At 42.3% G+C, this 20,162-nt stretch overlaps 1 protein-coding gene and 1 long non-coding RNA gene across 2 annotated transcripts in view; one reads left to right on the top strand and one right to left on the bottom strand.

Annotated features, from left to right (window-relative positions):
• The first annotated feature begins 2,906 nt into the window (after nucleotides 1-2,906).
• The window catches only part of CAPN3 (calpain 3), a 33,379-nt gene continuing 16,123 nt past the window's right edge, over nucleotides 2,907-20,162 (top strand). Inside the window, exons 1-10 of the mRNA XM_067296487.1 lie at nucleotides 2,907-3,287; nucleotides 10,952-11,021; nucleotides 13,064-13,182; nucleotides 13,950-14,083; nucleotides 14,511-14,679; nucleotides 15,323-15,463; nucleotides 17,946-18,029; nucleotides 18,445-18,530; nucleotides 19,326-19,403; nucleotides 19,905-20,065. Of these exons, the coding sequence (XP_067152588.1) occupies nucleotides 2,994-3,287; nucleotides 10,952-11,021; nucleotides 13,064-13,182; nucleotides 13,950-14,083; nucleotides 14,511-14,679; nucleotides 15,323-15,463; nucleotides 17,946-18,029; nucleotides 18,445-18,530; nucleotides 19,326-19,403; nucleotides 19,905-20,065 (1,336 nt within the window). The 5' untranslated portion in view covers nucleotides 2,907-2,993. The remainder of the gene's footprint in view (nucleotides 3,288-10,951; nucleotides 11,022-13,063; nucleotides 13,183-13,949; nucleotides 14,084-14,510; nucleotides 14,680-15,322; nucleotides 15,464-17,945; nucleotides 18,030-18,444; nucleotides 18,531-19,325; nucleotides 19,404-19,904; nucleotides 20,066-20,162) is intronic.
• On the bottom strand, nucleotides 18,565-20,044 carry LOC106498194 (uncharacterized). Its single transcript, XR_001294909.2, has 2 exons — nucleotides 19,964-20,044; nucleotides 18,565-19,189 (listed from the first exon to the last, which is right to left on the bottom strand). It is a non-coding gene; the product is annotated as an uncharacterized lncRNA (long non-coding RNA).

Genomic DNA, 20,162 nt, shown 5'->3' on the forward strand with positions numbered 1-20,162 from the left:
CACAATTTAAGTTGATTGGCCTTTCCATTTGCTACAGTTGTCAAATATATTATTTTAAAATCAATTCTGCTTTAAGTCAAGCCCGAACATACCATCAGTTGGGTTTTATGGATATAAAAGAGCAGAATTTATTCTATTTTTTTTCAGCAAGGTAGGGAACTATTTTCTAAAAAGATCAGTAAATTGACTCTTGGGGAGCAGAGAAGCATGGTTAACGTTTTTGCTGACTAAAGGGAACATAACTGTCCATTTGTACAATGTGCCCTGCTCTTCTTACTAAGCCCTCCCTGAGCTCAGTCAGTCAGTCATTGCCACCTGCTGCTGTTTGTCCTCCACAGGGCAGATTTCTGCAAATATCAAGTGTAAGAGCAAACTGTGATTACTCTGCTCTTGACTACTGAGTGCAACTTGTTCCCCCCCAGACCCCTAGGTTCATTCTTCTTTAGTCTGCAGAGCTCTTTTTCAACCCTTCTGGCAGGCACTGTGAGCCTCTGCTGTAGGAATTGGGGACTGGCAGCCTAAACAGTGCTGTGCTTAATGCAGGTGAGTGGAACAGCAGCAAACAGGTCTTTTACATCTGTGAGAAGAGAGTCAGGCCCTATTCTTCTATTGGCTCCTAGGCTGTAATTGATGATTGGTTCCTATATTTAAGCATAATGGTGGTTCTGACAGTGTGTAATTATTGTCTGGAGCATTTTAATGAAACATTTTAACTGGTATTTCTGAAGTGTGAAAAGTAAGTGGAATAAAGTAACAGTGAAGTGAGTTACATGCCTTATTCCTTCCAACCTTACTTCTACTATGGAGAATTTCTAAGTAGTATTCTTTAAAATGTATCTGATTAAAGAGCATGACTGCTTTTTATGCTGTGGCCCTCAGGATGATAGACCTGAGGAATTAAATGGCATTTGTAGCAACTCTCATACTTTTCCATATATTTATGGCACAAATCAAGAAATACATTTATACTTTGTGGCTTACAACGTGAGTGTAATTGAATTCAGTTAGTAAAAACAACCAGAGATCAAACTTCATAAAAATTAAATACAAACATTATCATCCATGAAGTCCACTTCTGCTTTGTCTGAACAAGGTCAAGTGTTGGGTACTTTTACTTGCAAGAAATTCCATCACAAAAGGTATCTCGATTCCAAGTGGACAAAGGGCTTTTTGGTGTAGTAGACAGCCCATCCATTCATCTCTGTAGTAAATTGCATTTCTTCAAGACACCATTTGTCTTTTACTAGCAACTCTCCTGCTTCTCACAAAAAGCCCTACAAGGGCAAAACCACCTGTCTAGTAAAAATAGGAAAAGGAGAAGTTGCTTTTGAACAGGTATAACCAGAAAATACTCTCACACATCCGTAAAGAGCAATGTTAGGTTAAATGTGAGAAGCGTGTTGCTCTTGAAATATCCTGGAAAGAGTGACGTGTGTGTGCCAAGCTGTGCTGCAAAGTCATGTCAGATATGACACCTGCAATCCTCATATCTAAACGTAATGATGAAGTCATCAGTTCCACAGCTGGACAACCTATTCTGAAGCAATTGCTTTCCTATTTCCAAGAACAGATGAATCAGCCCTTTCTCATTGGTTGGTGCAAGAAGCCTGCATTCATAATAAAAAAGAAAAGGATTTAGGCCACTGTTAGAAACACGAGGATTAATATTCTCAGAGTTTAGCTGAACTTGCTAACTGTATTAGCTTCTTCAAAGGTTGCCCTAATGGAGTTTGAGGGGTCTAATAAGCTATAGATATTGTCCATTGTACCGTTGATTTGAAATGAGTAAACAAGTATCTGAGGAACAAATAGCAACCAAAAAATCATTGCTTTGGCAAACGCTCTAGTACTAGGGCAGAAGGTCAGTGTGCATGGCATGAGCCAGAGTCCAGCTACTAGTGTCATTAGGCAAAAATAACACTGATGCTGTCATGTGATTTAAGACTTTCCAATCAAAGAAAATCAGAGTGTTAGAGGGCTTTTCTTGCTACATATATGATGATGTCACCCTTTAAAGAACTGGGTAACAGAGAAGAGCAACATGTGTTTTAAGAGCAGTTTGATTTTTCTTTCACAGGTGACTGAATTTTGCCCTTAACCCACTGTGAGAAAATAAATGTGCAAAGAGTCATGTATTTCCTCTTAGATTAGTACATCCTAACCCACAGAATGGCACAGTTTCCACACTGGACCCCTGTATATAAAGGTGCCTTTTATGTGGGAAGTAGCTATCACCAGGTGAATCTTAATCCTGGCAAGCTGCTGTCTTGCTGTAACTTGGAGGAGCTAAACCCCAACTGGCATGTATTGAACTGACCTTAGTAGCATCAAATAAAATTATCTGTGCTTTTTACCATTAGGACTGTATAAAAAGATAGCTTTACAGTAACAAAGGGAAAAAAGCAAACAATTCAACAGTTCCTTAAGAAGTGTCAGGACTAGTTTATTGCCTAGCAGTACTATATAATTACATTCCCACACCAACGGGAGTTTAGCTCCCAATTTCCACTGCTCTCTCTGCTTGCAGCAGGAGTCAGCCTGCGCCCACAAAGCCCAGGAACATGCCTGGCCTTGGCACAAGCTGTGCAGCAGACTCGCGCCATCTTACTAACCACTCCCTCTCCCATTAGTTCTCTCTCTCTGCCTGTGGTTATTTTTAGGCTTCCCGGGTTAAAACTTGTCTCTTCTGGGTGCTTACACACACACACACACACACAGGGCAGGCATACGCATATGCATATGCTGTAGAACAACAGCTCGGGCACAGGAATTAACCAACAGGTTATCTTGTTCCACAGCAAGGAATAAAATCAATTACTTACGACAAAATACTGCCCTTCGAGAGGATGCACAAACTGCTCAACGACATGGAACTTTATTGTTTGTAAATTTGATTAGGAGACTTTCAACACAGCAACTTCCTCTTTTTTCAAATTTCCTTCCAGTTTTCAAGATCTTGCTTTTTTTTAACATTTGCTTTAAATTTGATTCCCATGCCAACCACCATAAATGCGGCAGTGGCTCAGCAGACAGCTGCTGGGTCAGTTCCCAGTTCTACTATTAGCACTACAGCTGAAGGTACAGGTGGGGGCACAGGGGGGATTTATTCTGCCATAATCAGTCGCAACCAGCCCATTATCAGAGTAAAGGAAAAGACCTATGAAGAGCTTCACAAGAAGTGCCTGGAGAAAAACATCCTCTATGAAGATCCTGATTTCCCACCTAATGAGACCTCCCTCTTCTACAGTCAGAAAATCCCCATCAAGTTTGAGTGGAAAAGACCACGTGTAAGTAACATGTTTGCTGAGTGCCTTTTACTTTCTGTAAATCAAAGTATTCACCCTGAGCATGCTTGTTTTGCAGGAGGGGGGAAGAAACTAAGCTGTAAGTGTATTTTCTTAAAGAACTATCCTGGAAGATAACTAGCTAGATTAAGAATGGTCAGAGGGAATATATAATGACTAAAATGCAATAAAAAGAGATGGAATGAAGCATGTAGAAAAAAAATGAAATTTAATTGGCTTCTTGTTCGGAATTTGTTCATCTGAAGCTGCCAAAGAAAACAAGTTCTTGTGCTGCAACATATTATTGGGCACTACTTTTATTCACTTATGTCTTCAGTATTCTGCTGCTTTCCTAGCGTGTGAAAATAAGAGAACAGATTACGCTCCGAAACATGCTTTTATACAGTCATTGTTCATTCCCAACATTGCTCAGCTGACTTTCAAAGGTTGGTTATCTTATTACCCGTTCACCAAAAAAATGGGGGTTATAATCACTATGAGGATAGATGCCTGTATATTAGTCCCCTTCCCTTTTTCCTATCTTGTGGGCATTTCCCCAGCCAGCCTTCCTGTTCTTCACCACCTTCAGCCTCTCACACGCAGAGGACTCATTCTTCAATTCCCTATTGATTCTCAGTCCTACCACAAGATGAGTTCTTCTCTTTCGCTGTCATTCCTGCCAGGCGGCTGCTCCCCTCCAGTGCAGCAGCCCCCAGGACGCTGCCTTGGTCCCCAACATTCCTGGTCCAGCAGCAAGGACATGGTTTTGAGGAGCTTCCTCTCTCTGACATTGCTGGCTGCCTTTTCTAGATTTGCTGTACTTCTCTTACAGTGAAATCTGTGCTTCAGTGGCACAGTTAGTGAGGCTAGATAAAGCTAACCACAATAACATAAGTAAATAGCAAAAGACCAGTAGCTTTTGTGGGTAGCTGTTACAGAACCAGAAGATGGCCATATGCTGCTTTCGCAATAGCAACATGTGCAATGTGTAGCTCTTAACAGAGCAAAGAGACAAAAGAGTAGGAAAATGTGTTGTCCCAGTTTGTGATGTCTGATGCAGAGGTCTAATCTAAACACTGTGAGATAAGGGAGGCACTGATGTTTATCTTCCTACAGCTAGTAGTTCTCACTAAGGTAGTGGAGTTTGTATTTCTATGTTAGAGGGTATAATGAAAGAACTAGTCTTTGAAAGAACTAGAATTGCATCAAATGTAGAGGGAGAATTGGTTTTGCAGTGGCTTTAAAGAAGTGTTTCCACTTTGATTTGGTACATCTGTTGCCACAGGTCTCTAAAAACACCTGTAGGCTGTCTCCCCCCTCAGGGGTGCCTGTGTGTATGTGCTCTGTCACGTGGCCAAGTGCAGCCCCACTGCTTCAGCACCATCACGGCTGCATCAGCTCCTGGAAATGAGTTAAATAGAGTAGCAATTCAATCATCTGTAAAAGGAGGGGATTTCCCATATTTCTACAGGGAGGAAAGTGATATAGCAGTATAGTGGATGAATGCCAGCACACTGGGGCAAGCAGACTGTCAGCATGCATACAAGAAAGCATTGGAATGGCAAAAAGGCACAATGTAACTTCACCTTTGTCTGATATAAGTGGGCATACATGGATCAAGCCATTTTTTTGGGGAAGGCTTAGCCATCTGGGTCTCTATCTCAAAGATACCTCTTTAATCCACTCGTTAAGTCAAATCAGAATTGAGCCAACTTGAGAATGTATTGTAAAAGAAAACAAAATACCAGATAGTTCAGAAGTCCTGAGAAAATACCTAATACTGACTTCTCGCTAGATTCTTTCCCTGATTTCTGGTGTATCATGTATATCACATAGCCCTGGAAACAGCAAATAAACAAATGCAGAATGTGATGTAAAATCTCTTGGTTAAAACAGAGCTAGGAAATATGCAGTCTATTCCTGACTGCCTCTGGCTTGCTGAGTCACCTGGGTCATGTCACTTTACCAATTTGTGTCCCAGCTTTTCCCCCCTCGCTACATCAGATTGGTGCATGAGAATATAAAATATATGAAAGATTATTGCTAGCCTTAAATGGTCATTATTTGTTACAACAAGAATCCACATGAGACTGCTGAATGAAAGTTTTTCCAGAAGTTCCAGGTATTATCAGAGGAATCACACAGCTAGTCTGACAGCAGCATGTGGTTGCCCTTTGCAAACACTATAACCAAGCACTGATAACTGTGATGTTCTGAATAGTGCTGAATAGTGCTTCTTAGCTGTAGATCTCAGCATCCTGTACTAACATATCGAAATGCTGTTAGTCTGCATTTGCATGGAGGATTTACCCAGGCCCCAGAGCAGATGAGCTGCCAAGATTGAAATTGCCCTGCTCTGAGCCACCCAGCTGGGCCGGGGGGCAGCTGTCCCTCTGGCGCAGAGGCTGCAGAGGAGCCTGGGCACTCCCCACACACACGGGCAATGACTCAGCTGTGGCTCAGGCTTTTTCTCAGCACTCTTGTAGCACTGGTCTCACTGATCTCACTGTGAACTACGTTACTGAGATGAGGACAGGTGTCCAGTGTCGCAGCCCCAAAATTACTCCTTGCCCTCATGCGTCTGGCCCTGCAGGCTCTTAACTCTGGAATCACTGCTACCCCGAGGTCAGATCCTCCGCCGCTGCCTCCTGAAATGATTGGTCTGTGCCGAGGGTACAAGGACTGGTCTTGTGCATTACCGTCAGGACAGCCTGCCATGCGGGGCAGCTGTAAACCTTGTCACGGGGGTGGTAAAGGGGACTGTAATTCTACCCAGCTGACTGCCATGCCATGCCACGAATGCACAGAGTAGGGCTTGTAATATTCAATTCAGGCAAAAGCCAAGTGACATCTGTGAAAGTTTTCCTGAGTAAAGATTGCAGGATCAATCCAGTGTTTCTGTTCAAAGTAGCAGGGAAATTAAATCCCTCTCAGTTACTGCATAATATTAAATCATCCACCAAAACATGGAAGACGAGAAGCTCAGAGGGCCTGTTCTCTCCCAAACCAGGCTACATCCTGCTCAGCAACAGACTGCGCTGAGCTTTCTAACAGATTCAGCCTCCCACACCTATGCTTCCTGTGAGAGCAGAGTTCGACTCCATCTCCCAGCCCAGCCCACCGCACCATGTGGAGCCAGGAGCACAAGAACGGCGCTGGCTCCAGGGACTAGATAGCTACTGACAGTTCTCACCTACCAGGGAATTCCCAACAGCCTGCTGCAGCCAGGTAAAATTCCTTCTGCATGTCCAAGTGACACCCAAAGAAAACAGAAATGTCCCAGGTGCATGGAAACAGCTTCAGAAAAGAGAAAGGAAAGTCCAATATGTGTGAATAACTGCACAGTCTGAACTTAGCACATAGTTACCTCGTTCATTAAAACAGACGCCCATTTACCATACAGTTCAGTTTTCATAGAGCTCTTTTTGAACACAGCTAGTTAATCTTTACAAGACTCTGGAGTATTTGCATGCCTCATATGCAAGAAGCACAATACACATATATATAGGTGACTAAGATTTCGCAGCAAACTAGTTACAGAGCAAAAACTCAGAGCTTACAAACTCCTGATCTCCTGCCCTCACTTCAGTCCATTAGACCACATCTGCTTGCCTCAGTAAGCAGGGATAGAGAAGAAATATTCAGCATCTTTATTAAAATTTCTAGTGTTTGCCACAGTGGTCACAGAACATGCCAGTGGTCACATAACATGCCAGGTGGTCACAGACACATTTAGATCTTACAGTTTCCAAAACACTTCCTTTGTTTGTTAGAGATTTCTAGAGCGCACAGTGAGGTTGGGATCCCTGGTGCCCAACAACTGAGCATACAGAGCGTCATGGGGCAAGACAATATACTGTATGGTATGCCATATGTCAGCATGCATTAGGAAGGCACTAAGGGAACAATATAAATGATGGTGCATGATCAGCACCAAAGAGCTTGTACTGCCGCCAGCCAGGCCATGGGTGCACAGGGGGACCCGCCCTCCAGCTCAGCATAAATGGAAGGTGCTAAGGGAATGGTATTGTAACACCTCACACGACAAGGTTGCCAAGTTTTACATTATGGTTTATCACCTGGTGGTGATGACAAGGGGATTTGAAACGGTCTTTTTATGGTACATTGAATTTGGCCACAGGGAGGCAATTTTCCTATTGAAAAATGAGATTACTAACAGCTCCTATTTAAACTATGGAACATTGCTTCCCATTAACTTTCAGATATGAGAAAAGGACTTTAGTATAACACAGTGCAGAGTAATAAGAGGTCCTGCTGCAGTCCTGTTTTGAGGTAATGACACTAAGAGATTAAATGGGAAGGCTCTGCTGTGACACTGTCCTTTTAAATGATCCATTGTCATTCTCCTTGCTCACAGTCAGGAGGTCACAGCATTACCCATCAGATTTAATGACTTCCCTATGGTGATCTTCTCCACAACCAAGAAAATTAGCAGGAGGAAATTTCTTTTCATAGTGAATGTAAATAGAATCAAGTTAGCAGACTGGTGAATTTTGCTTAGAATGAAAATGAAGCACTCAGATCATCTGCTGCACAGACAGAAGATGCGAAACAGTTTGAATTTAGTTATCACAAAGGACACACCTCTTCAGGCAGTATCATAAAACAAAGATAACGTTTAGTGCCATGAAAGGAGAATTTCAGATGAGAGGAATCCAACTCTGGAACTTCAAAATGAGCTTGGTATCTGGCAACAATGAGCTCTGCCTTCAAGGTCCACAGTGCTTATCAGAGCCATTTAATAGCAAACAAGATACAGAACAGTGAGAGGCCAGGGGAGAAGGCCTATAGATTTTCTTAGGCAGGCCAAGAAAGATGCTTCCTCTACTTGATAGGATCAGTTTAGAGAATTTACTTAGAATGTCAGATCTTTAACAGCAGTTTTTAAATGAATGAATGCCTTTTGCTGCAACAGAATGAGCTTACTGCAGGGGTGGGGGTCTGACAAAAAAAAGTAATAAAAATATAAAAAAAGTCAAATGCCATTTTTAATTGCATGCTGCCTTTGCATTTTCCACAGCTCTCTTCCAAATGACACATAAGTACCCCCTGTCTAGAAAGCAACATGCACTACTAATGAGTTTTTCCTAGGATTCTGTATCTCTGTGGCTATAACATTCACTCTGTTTGTAATGACTTTCTAATCTAAACTCTGTACCAGGGCAGTCTAAGGCACTTAGCTCAGAGGACACACTTTCTAGATGAATCATTGCAACATAGTGCAAACTATTGGGATGCTCAGTGATAACTTGATCTAAGAGACAGAGAACAATCTCTCGCTCAACCTAGAAGATCTGAAGGTTAGAACTGCCATTTCCATCTTAAAGACCGGGTTGTCTTGTTCTGCCGACTGAGTACTTCTGATTAGCTTTACAAGACCTTGAAACCTTTGGCTATAACCTGGGCTGTACTGAGGTTCTCAACAGAACTAGCACAGCTGGAGATGACAAGATTAATGCAATATTAAAAGCATATCTACCATGTACTATCTGCACCTAGCCACCCTAAAGAAATGCAAGGAAAGCATTTCTGTCATGCCCAGATCAGTTTGTATGACAATTGTACAATTCCTCCTTTGTGTTCCTTTACAGACCATTCTCCAAAGCAAATGGGTGGATGATGCATGAAATTGCACTGAGGAACAATCATCAACACACATTTAGTGTTTGGAAGCACTTAGACATCTAACTACCTTCATCTAAAATACAGCATGCTGGATTCAAGAGCTTTTTATTTCAACAGGAGCAGGATCAAGCTAAAACATATTGTTAGAAGTTGACACATATTGATCAAACTAAAATATATAGTTAGAGGTGAAAACACAATCCAAAAACATGTTATCTCACAGACAGTTTTCAAAAGGGCACCACAGGAATGTCAGGAAGAGTATTTTCAACAAAGCAAGTGGGTGGAGAAAAGCACGAAGGCATCTCACACAGCTGCCCTGACAGAACTGAACCCCATGACAGCTAAGGCCTGAAATAACAGGACAGTCCCGCCAGAATATGATACTGCTGCAGGGAGCCAGAAGTGGGTCTCTCTCTGGCTGTATGACTAATAGTTACATCAAAGTAAAGGTTCTGTTGATCACTGTGAAGGAGCAAAAAGCAGGCTCAAGCCAAATGAAACAATTAGACCTGAAACACGAGTCTGGGAAAATCCAAGACTACACTGATGACATGGGAAAAAAGCTTTAAACTGCATTGGCAGTGTCAGCTGCTCGTACTGCCAATTATTCAGCTCTCTCAAGTAATCATCTGTTGTTCTTTCTCCTTCCCACTCCAGAAAATTGGGTTCTTGGGCTATAATTTGTCTTCTTCCCCACATTTGCAGCTGCTCAAAAAACCGGTCCTCAAGTTGCAATATCTTTCTTTTCTTACCCTCACAATAGATGGGTCCAAAAGTTAGGTGCCTTCCCTTTTTTTTTCCCCATACCAAGTATTTGAGCATTTGGCCCTTTTCCATGAGGAAGGGCTTTTTTTCCTCTGCCAGGCTTGGATGGGTGTTGCCAGTAAAGGTGGTTGTTTCTCCTTCTCCTCACCCAATACGTTAAGGGAACTCAATGCTGAGGTGTAGGAGAGGCTTCACCTACTTCTTCCTATGACTTTCATATACCCTGTAGTTTTTTGTCCCATTTGGCAGACAAATGGTTATAATTAATTTGGAAGAGGTTCTGCATAAACCCTGCCGCAGTCCCACCTCCATTTGCTGATAGTTCATGCATAGTCCTTCCTTCCCTATGGCAATTCCTTGAAGCACTGTCATATGTGGACAGAAGCTGTTTTTCAAACAATAGAGCAAGAGCAGCTGATTTAACCTCCCTTTCACTCCCAGATTATTGAGAAAGAGGTAAGACAACCTGAGCGTAGTCAGGGCATCATTCCACAACCCACCTCCTTCCTTTACAGCTTGGCTGGATCTGACCCTACAGAATCACAGAAATCATTTAATTATTTATGCCTGTGCAGCCTCTTGTGCCCATTCTGCACAAGCATAAATACTAACAAACCTAATATACTGTCCTAACTGCAGAGCAGAATGACTTCCTGTCCTCAGAGACAGATGAGAGCTGTATTATGTTTCTGAATGTAGCACTGGCAATTAAATGCTGTAAAAAGAGGAAAAGAATAGAATCTCTTAACCAACATTTGATTATTCCCAAGAATCAAACATCTGATCCTGGACAGATTTCAAGAAAGATTATTACTGGGGTAATGAAATACACTCTTCAGCCTTATTAACACCTTTGCATATCAGCGGTTCAAAGTTGGACCTGCAGTCCATTTTCAAAGAACTAAATATGGTCCCCTACTCTCCTCTCTCCTTCAATGTTTACTTTTCCTCATATGGAGAACATCTTTTCCCCCTTCTCTTCATTTTGATCTATTTGCACCATATACTTGTAGCTGACACAGAAGGAGCCCCTGGGCTAGCTGTTAGACCTTCTAGAGATGTGGAGAATGTTCTCCCTGATGTCTAGAACACCCAGGTTTCAAAACATTTCTTTATTGAAATTCTGCAGCTGAAAACGCTGCAAGAGATTTTGTTATCCACAAATTATGCTACAGGAAAACATTGTCCTAAAACAGCTTTTATTTCTGTGGCAAAATGCATGTTTTTCCTGCTCATCTGTTTATGTCTTGCAGGAAATCTGTGAGAATCCACGATTTATTATTGGTGGAGCCAACAGAACAGACATCTGCCAAGGAGAATTAGGTATGAAATTCTCACTTCTACCTACACTTTTTTTTTTTAATCTGTATCATCACTTAGCCCTTACTTAATTTGCTTTTGCCTCCAAGATAATTTTTGAAATCCTCTGTCTCATCAGTTACCACTACACATCTACTGATTCCTTCGCTACAGTAAGTCATTGATACCTGTCTTGTCACAGTCTAGGGAAGAACTTTGTAAGAAAGATGCTTTGCAGCATGTTTTGCTTTTCAGGAGCTAGTAGCATGAGTGTGTTATAAAGCATCATTTGGCAAGACGTGGCCTTTCTCTCAGGCTTTGAGGAAGAACTGAATGAGTTAAGATGAGAATAAGAGATAAAGAGAAGCAGTTATTCAAGTGAGAAAAAAAGTCTAATCTGCTCCTGTTGTATTTTTTCAGGTATTTAGTCTTGTTATTTCCATAAAGGAGCTTCTGGAGGCCTCCAGCTAAGTGTGCCTTGTAGACTTGTACTCAAGGACGACCCCTATACTGAAGAACTTAAGCTCAGATGCTCAAAGATACTTTGATACATATAGAACCACTGCTTAGGTGCAAGTGATGCCTTTGCAACAGTCATCCACGTGGCACTCGCCTGCACTGCTTTGTAAAGCCATTCCCCACTCAGCTTTGCCATGTCTTTCATAGTTTTTTAACTTCTCCTGTGTCTGGTTTTCTAAGCTGATATGTCTTGATCTGTGTTAATCTTTTCATTTAGAAGTTGTTCCATGCTTGAGATGGTCCTCATCACCTTCCCATTGCTTTTTTTCTTTTTTTAAACTTCCCTTTTTTTTCCAAGGTGACCAGAATTTCAGTTTCCAAGGTGTGGACAAAAATGAATTTGCATGTGTATTATATTTGCTCTTTTTTCTTCCATTCCTTTCCCAACTACTCTCAGCACTTTCTTTACCTTTTTGACTACTGCTGAACGTTATATAGTTTATGAAAGCTCCTGTTTTCAGTGGATCCCAGATCCTTCCTAAGGGGAAATAGGTAACTTAGAACGCACTGTTGCATACAGAGTTGGCTTTCCACACATTTTATCAACCCACCACTCAGCTTTATGAATTTCTTTTACAGTTCCTTACAATCAGGTTTAGTTTTTACTACTATGTATAATTCTCTCACCCCACTAATTCACATAAGTCTGTTTAGACAAGCATACCCTATAACTTCTCTTACAGTAGTCACTAGGAGGCTTTAACTGAGCTATGCTTTCCCAGAGTTCTCACAGAGGCAGGAAACTTAAGCAAGAGTCTAAGGAACAAACTGAAGAGAGCTAAAAGGGACAGTATGTAGAACGGTGCAGATGCAGATTCAGAAAGAGAAAAACACATCAGAAAATGGAGCAAGAAAGAGGCCCCACAGAATTAGGATTTGGACAATGGGTTATTTTGAGAGTAGAAAATCAAAATGTAAGACTGAGCCTCAGCCATACAGAGGTCCATCTAGGAGAGAGTCCTCTCTCAGCTGGATTGTTTGTCCTAAGCCTGGAAGGAAAACTAACTTGGTAAGTCAGCAAGGAGTTCACGTGGAGCAGGGAAATCTTACTGCAGCTAGCAGTACTTGCCAGACCTTGGGCTCTCTCTGAACACAGGGAATGTTCTGGCCTCAGACAAATATTGTTTGGGGTGGCTCTCCTATGAGGATACAGACCCCAAGAGCCAGTAGAGACTGAGGAAGGCCAGGCAGGTAACCCACTGCTTACAACAGAAGCAGATTAAGAATCCGTAGATTTATAAATTAATAGAGTGTTTTCTGAGCAAGCTAAGACAACATGAATTGTATCAACTTAGACTTCTCAAAACTTTGGGGCAAGGCTCACCTGTTTAATAAGTGCATACCAAGCCACAAATGGTGCCAATGAGCATTTCCACAGCACAGATAAATGGAGCGCTATACATATGCTAAAGCAACGCAGAAGATGTTCAGTTCAGCCCGTTACTGATAGGCCATGGCATGCTCTACCGAAAATTAGTGTCACTTGGCAGTATCTCAGATCTTCCCTCTGTCCCTTCATTTCACCTGCCTCTTCTGCTCGTTTGCAGGTGACTGCTGGTTCCTGGCAGCCATCGCTTGCCTGACACTGAATAAAAAACTCCTCTGTAGAGTCATACCTCACAACCAGTCCTTTATACAAAACTACGCTGGCATCTTTCACTTCCAGGTGAGTCCCTCCATCTATGCGGAAACTGACGTGACTGTATTTGCCCAGCAGAGAGCTGAGCCCATGGCACACTGCACTCTGATTTCTCCACCCTTTGAAAGCATTAAGCGGCAGCAGGGAAGAGCAATAGGTCTTGAATCCCCTTGCATGGGACCCTTGAGTGGGGACCCGCAGGCGGGCCAGCCCACGTGGGAGACATGGGAGCAGGAGCCCACCAGCGAGGCGCTGCAGGCTGCTGCAGCCCAGGCGCGAGAGGCAGCGGCAGGTGCCCAGAGCTGCCTCCTCGCAGCCCCGCGCTGGCACCTAGCAAGAGCACCTATTTTTAGCCCTGCGGGCAGCTGGTCTCTGTCAAAGAGCAGCTATTGGGGAACTGGCTATCCAGAAAGGATTGACTGCCTGCCACGTTTCCCACAGCGCTCTCAAGGGGCCCCCGACGGGCAGCAAGCACTGCCCAGGGGAGTTCAGGCCACTGTGCCTTGCACCTGTGAAGAGGCAACTTGCTTAAAATTTGTGCCCTGGCCCTCCCTGGGTGTTAGACCTCATAAACGACTAACCCCCACTGAGCAAGGAGCTGCAACTTCTGTCAGTGTAATCTGGCTGCAAGGGCTCAGCTCTGGCCTCGGGAGGCCAGAAAGGGGTTTCAAAGTTTCAACAGATTAAGACAGCTTCTGTTTTTTTTTTCCCCTCTCTCAGCCTGGCTTTTAAACTAGGCTCCCTCTTCCCCCCATCAAATGAACCAGGAGGTTTCTCTGTTTGCCTTTACTCAGTTCTGGCGCTACGGAGACTGGGTGGACGTCGTCATCGATGACTGCCTACCCACCTACAACAACCAGCTGGTCTTCACCAAGTCCTCCCAGCGCAATGAGTTCTGGAGCGCTCTTCTAGAAAAGGCCTATGCAAAGTAAAAAACCCGCTAGACCGCCCCCAGCTGAGGCTGTATTTGGGGAGGTGATCAAAACACTGTGTATCAGACTTATATGTGCACTGTAAGAGGCTCTTCAGACAAGCACCCTTTTCCATATATTCTAGTGGCTTAGAATTGGTGAACTGGGCATGGGGTTAAGCATGTTTTCTAATTTAATTTACTACTCATTCAGAGATCTACATTTGATTCTCAGCATCTTTTTTTTTTTTTAAATGTGTGTGCAGGCAGCATATTTTAAACCTTTAAATTTTAGGGTTACCAAACATACCGATTTTTTCAGTATGCATGTTTGTGTGTGTATATACACGTGTATACACACACAAGATTATAAGAAATGGGTGCGTGGGCATGTATGTACATACACACACACAAGGTAATTTTATTCTTCCTTTCTCCTTCCAAGACTCCATGGGTCCTATGAAGCTTTGAAAGGAGGCAACACCACAGAGGCCATGGAGGACTTCACAGGAGGAGTGACAGAGTTCTATGAGATAAGAGATGCTCCGAAAGATATCTATAAAATCATGAAACATGCGATCGCCAGAGGATCCCTCATGGCCAGCTCCATTGATGTAAGTCCGCACGAACCCTGCAGATGAGCCTTAACAACTGGCAAAGGAGATGGACCTCTCCATTAGTAGTCAAATATACGTAACCTTTTGGAACTATTTGGTTTAGTTCACATAGAAAATGTCCATTTCTAGGAGATGGGGGGAATCTTCAGTGGAAGTCCCCCAATAGCAAATAGCAAGCACCAAAATGAAATTTAGCAGAAGCTGAACATGAAGGCAGGGAGAAGGGGCAAGACACTCCTTTAAATGCCCTCGCCCAGTAAAATGAAGTTAGTACAATGGTGCTGCAGCTCTGTTAACACTCAAATCTTCAGGTCAAAGATGCTAATAGTATGTAAATGCTTAGAAAGTTAACCCTTTGGTTCCCAGCATGGACCTAGAATATCTCCATTTACTATGCTTTATTCAAAAGTGAAAGTAATAAAGCTAGTTTCAACACCTGTTGTGAAGTTTGAAGTAAAGGTACCAGAATAACCAGTGCTATTGACCACTGTAGATAAGTGTGGACCATCTAGCACATAAGGAGGGAGAACAGAAATTATCTAGTCTATCTTTTACCACTCTAATCCTTCTCGTATTATTTCTCTTCTCTCTCCCTGCCTCCTCTTTCTGCACTATACTTTTCTCCCATTCTCTGTACCAGGATAACTTAGGTTTTTCCTATGGATCAGCTCCTCGAAGTGACATTGGGGAACTGATTGCTCGAATGGTGAAGAATCTAGAAAACGCGCAGATGACTCAATCCACTATAGACTACCAGGGGACGGACGAAAGGCCAGCCTGGGTTCGTATGTCTCAAGTAGCAGTTGATTTCACAGCATTTTTATCTCTAGCCAGAGCAGTTAGAGAAACACATCACTTATGTTTTTAAATCCTTATTTCACTTCACTGAGTTATCCTCACACTAAAGATCTGTTATTCTGGATGCCATTTGATGTATGTGTTAAAGTACTTCAGTCCTTTCAAACACAGTGACTGGTACACTTATCCAGAGGGCTTTGTTAATACTGAGGCAAAGGGCTGTTGGCTTGTGGCAAAGGCTTGTAATTTCCAAAGTTTATGCCAAAGTGGCATGTTTTTATTGTATTTGGGAACAGGAAATGATCAGCAGCTTTTAACAATTCCTTTTCTTGGGAAGGATGAAATGAGGGAGAAAATTAAAATACTAGAAGGGAACAAGATCCCAAGGTGGGCAGTGGGAAGCAGCTCTATACGGCCCTCACTCCTTTCACAAGAGCTCGTGGAGAACTTATTTTGATATCTAGAGTACTACGGAGCTCTGCCCACAAACGGAGGGGAGTCTGGTCTTCAGACAGACTTAGAGTGGAGGAGTACACAGAGAAAGGCAGAGAGCTCCTTTAAGATTATTGATTAGTAAGTTCTTTGTTTAAAATGCATAACAAGGAAAAGGGAAAATATACCTAGGATTACATGTATAATAACATACTTCTGCATGCTGAAATTTCTTTGTATCTAGAAAAATTAAGAAAGGGATATTAGAACAATTAAAGAAAAATCTCATTTTGGGAAACTTGAAAACTCCCAAATCTGAAGAGGGACACGTTGTCCTCTCACTGTCAGACAGTTGTCATGCCATTCCCTTTAGGGACCCACCTTTCAATGACAGAAAATTACTTCTCTCCCTTTACAGGGGAAAAAAAGAAATTACACCATCTAAAACTTTTGTTTATGCAAACCATCTTCTGCATTTGCAGCAGAAATAGCTATTTCTTCCCTCTTTTGACATCCATATTTAGTCTTCCTAAAAGACCAAACTGCTGTAATTCTTTGGGAAAGCAAAGTATGACTGTCTTGTTTTGCAAGCATGACTGTCCAAATCACCCACGTCTTGGGGGTGATTTCCTCCCCAGTGGCTGTCTACTCATAGAATTTTTACAGTTGCTGCTCGTTGTACCCATTTTGCTGTTTATTGTTACAGTCCTGAGCCATCACCAGAAAGTCCCAACTCTTGAAGAAAAGAGGCAGATAGCGCAGACTTCAGAAGCACTTCAGAGAAGTGGCCTAGGGTACCAGCAGCAGCAGAAATTAATATTCTTAAACAGAAAAGAGCGGAAGGGATTCTCATAAGTAATGAAGGTGACAACATAAGAAGAAATGAAGAAAAAAGAAAATAGATCTGAGGTTATAGGGAGAAAAAGTATAGAAACAGGAGCAAGAAAAAGGACATAAGAGCAGAAGGGAAATAATGGAAAAAAACCTGACAACCAGCAAATATTTGGATGTGATCCCTCACTGTGCAAGTTGAGAACATAGCTGTGTGACTTTACTAATACTCTTTTTCCAGCCCTGCCTCTCTCATGCCCTCAGCTGTGTCAAAGAAGGATGGAGGAGTTACTGGCAGGGCCTTACAGTCACTTCTCAGTGGCATGGAGGAGGGGAAGTTTCATAAATCATCCATGGACACTTAGTGAGGTGGGGCTTTCCCTTCTCACTTTCCTCAGTGAATTCCCCTATACGCATAGTGGACTGTATACATCTATCTTGCTCTCAATTCTTCATCTCCCAGATAAATAGTATTCTCAGATTTGTAAATAAAGTATATCAGATACAGTTCATTACCAAGAAAGCAAACGTATTTATATCCAAGTAACACATTGCTGAAGAAAGCTACGTCCTTCCTGAATATCAGCTGGTAAAAAATTCAATCACAAGGATTATAAAAAGTTATGGAATAAGATGTACATCCCCACAGGAAATGAATTCAAAAGAGAATGTAAATTAGTAGGAACAGTATATGAAATAGGGTGTTTTAATTATGATAAGATCACAGCAGCGTATAAAGATGAAAGAAGCCTATTAGGTGTTGATCAGTTGTAAAGTTTCTGGTTAGAGAATGCAAGAGAATGTTATTGAGCCACACAAGAACGTACTATCCCAGCAAGGACTGAACATTCCTACTAATAGAAGATTTAATTATTTTGATTAAGCATGTTATATACTAGTGTGTTCTCAGTGCAAAAGGCAGTAAAATACACAAAAGGAAAAAGTAAATCATAAAATGTCCTCTCCTCTTGATCTTATTAACTTTTTATTGTTATAATTCATGTTTAGCAAACAGTAGCAACATTCATTCTGCAGGCACTAACCTTGGTTGCCTTGACAAAAGGAGAAGAGTAGAACAAGACAAAACATGCCGTCATCCAAATAGCATTTCCTGCCTGCAAGAGCCCTGGGTGGCGATAGCTGCCTTAGAGCAGCCGGCTGAGCCTCAAGTGCCTATAACTGCTTTTAATTGTGTCTAACAGACCATAATGCCAATGCAGTATGAAACCCGGATGGCTTGTGGACTGGTCAAAGGCCATGCCTATTCTGTCACAGCAGTGGAAGAGGTATGTACCATCCTTTTCCTTTGGCTGTTGGGAGCTGTGGTTTAGACTGGTCTAGCATCATGCATGTCAGCCAAGCCATGAGGAAATGAAGAAGAAATGATGAGCTTAGGAAACAAAATTCATACCTAAATAAGGGAAAGTTCTGTCCAAAACAAAGCTGATCAAGTTTCAGCTCTGTGGGGGATGTTCCACCATGGTCTGCTCGGGCTAAGGAAACCAGCACGACCACAGCTGGCCACCGCCTGTTCTTATAGACTCCCCTGACTCACGTGAAGCAGGTCAGGCTAGGTGACTGCTGCAGGAAGCACAGTTGCTCAGGGAATTGGTGTCAGCAATTTGACAGACAAAGTTTTCTTCTGAGCCTACTTTGCATTAAATAATTTAGATGATCCTTGTTGCTTTCTTTTTCAACTAGACAACATTTAAAGGGGAGAAAATAAGGCTGGTAAGGCTAAGGAACCCCTGGGGACAGGTGGAATGGAACGGACCTTGGAGTGACAAGTGAGTAAAAAGCATGTCTAGGAGTATGACACGATTAAGAAAATTGCAGCTTTATTTCCCCTTATACAGATTGTGCAGGACCCTAACATTTAAGGAAGATGTATTTGAATAGTCTTTTCTGTCATTTTTACACTTTGAAGTTAATGGTATTTAGTGAGTGTTTAGCTGAAGCCGTAAAAGAACCAAAACCAAACCAAACCAAACAAACAAAAAAAACAAACAAAACTTCACTAACTAGAAAAGATGTTAAGAGGGGATTTAATCAATGGAAACAAAGAGAGAATGCAGCCCAACGACACAGTCAGATTTTACTGTCCAGCAAGTTCTGTAATGTCCATTGGCAAAAGAAGGAGTTACAGTAGAAAAATCTTTTATGCTACAGAAAAACTGGAAGAAGTGGGATGTCAGCACACAGGCAAGTTTGGATGAAGCTTCCAATCTGGTTTTACTAAAAGGACTTTTGGTAGCTATTCACTTCAGCAGTGAGTCTGTAAGCACTTTCCTCTCCAAGCTAAACAAAATAAACAACTCGGCAGATTTCTAAGTGCTGCTAAGAGGAAGTCTGAAGGGAGGCAAGGAGGAACAGGGCAATTGTGATGAAATCCTTCTCCTTTTGGGCATGTGGAGAGGGTAGCACTGAAACAAGTATTTGCAGAGCTCTGAAAGAAAAAATTTTATGGATGTAACAAGATGACTGTTGGCTTTCCACACTGAGAGACCTACAGTAAAGGATAACAATTTTCATGAAAACTATGTATTTCAAAATGTAATGCAACTTGATTATTTTTTTGGTAGATCAGAGGAGTGGAACTTCATTAATGAAGCAGAGAAAATCCGCTTGCAGCACAAGATCGTGGAGGATGGGGAATTTTGGTGAGAATATCTATCAAACCTTGTGTTTCTCTAGGAGATATGTAGCTGTGGCTGAAAGGAATCACACTGCACCACTTAAATCTGTTAACACCATTGCCATAATCCCTGTTCCCCTTCATATTCCCAATAAGACCCACTCTGCAATACCCTCAGTTTTCCACCAGGGTGTATTGATTCCCACCATCACAGTCCTTCTAAATATCCCGCACTTCCATGTGCTCTCCATCCTCCTTCCCAAGTACCAACCTCTCACTCCAGTGTCCTCCAGTCACTAGCAGGGAAAAAAACAGCAAGCATCACACCTGGTTTGGAGCTGTACACATGCTAATTGCCCAAACACAATAGAAAAAATAATCGAGCTTGCATTGCAAGCTTGCCCTAATAGGGGCAGTAATGTGGGTTGCTCTCCTCCACTCACTCCTAGCCAGGAACAGTGTATCTTTCAGACTACTGCCCACCATTTAAATCCACTTGGACTCAGTTTCCCCTCAATTCCTCTAGGATATCATTTGAAGATTTCATGAGACACTTCACAAAACTTGAGATCTGTAACCTCACACCTGACACTCTGGAAGCTGATAAACTCCAGACCTGGACTGTGTCAGTCAATGAAGGGCGCTGGGTGAGAGGCTGCTCAGCTGGAGGTTGCCGCAATTATCCAGGTGAGCAGTGTAAGGCAGTCCTGAAAAGACATATCATTGTTCAAATACTTCATAGGGCCCCCAAGTAAGACAAAACATATCAATTTCACTCTATAAG

The sequence above is a fragment of the Apteryx mantelli genome, chromosome 4, assembly GCF_036417845.1.
Source record: "Apteryx mantelli isolate bAptMan1 chromosome 4, bAptMan1.hap1, whole genome shotgun sequence".
NCBI lineage: Eukaryota > Metazoa > Chordata > Aves > Apterygiformes > Apterygidae > Apteryx > Apteryx mantelli.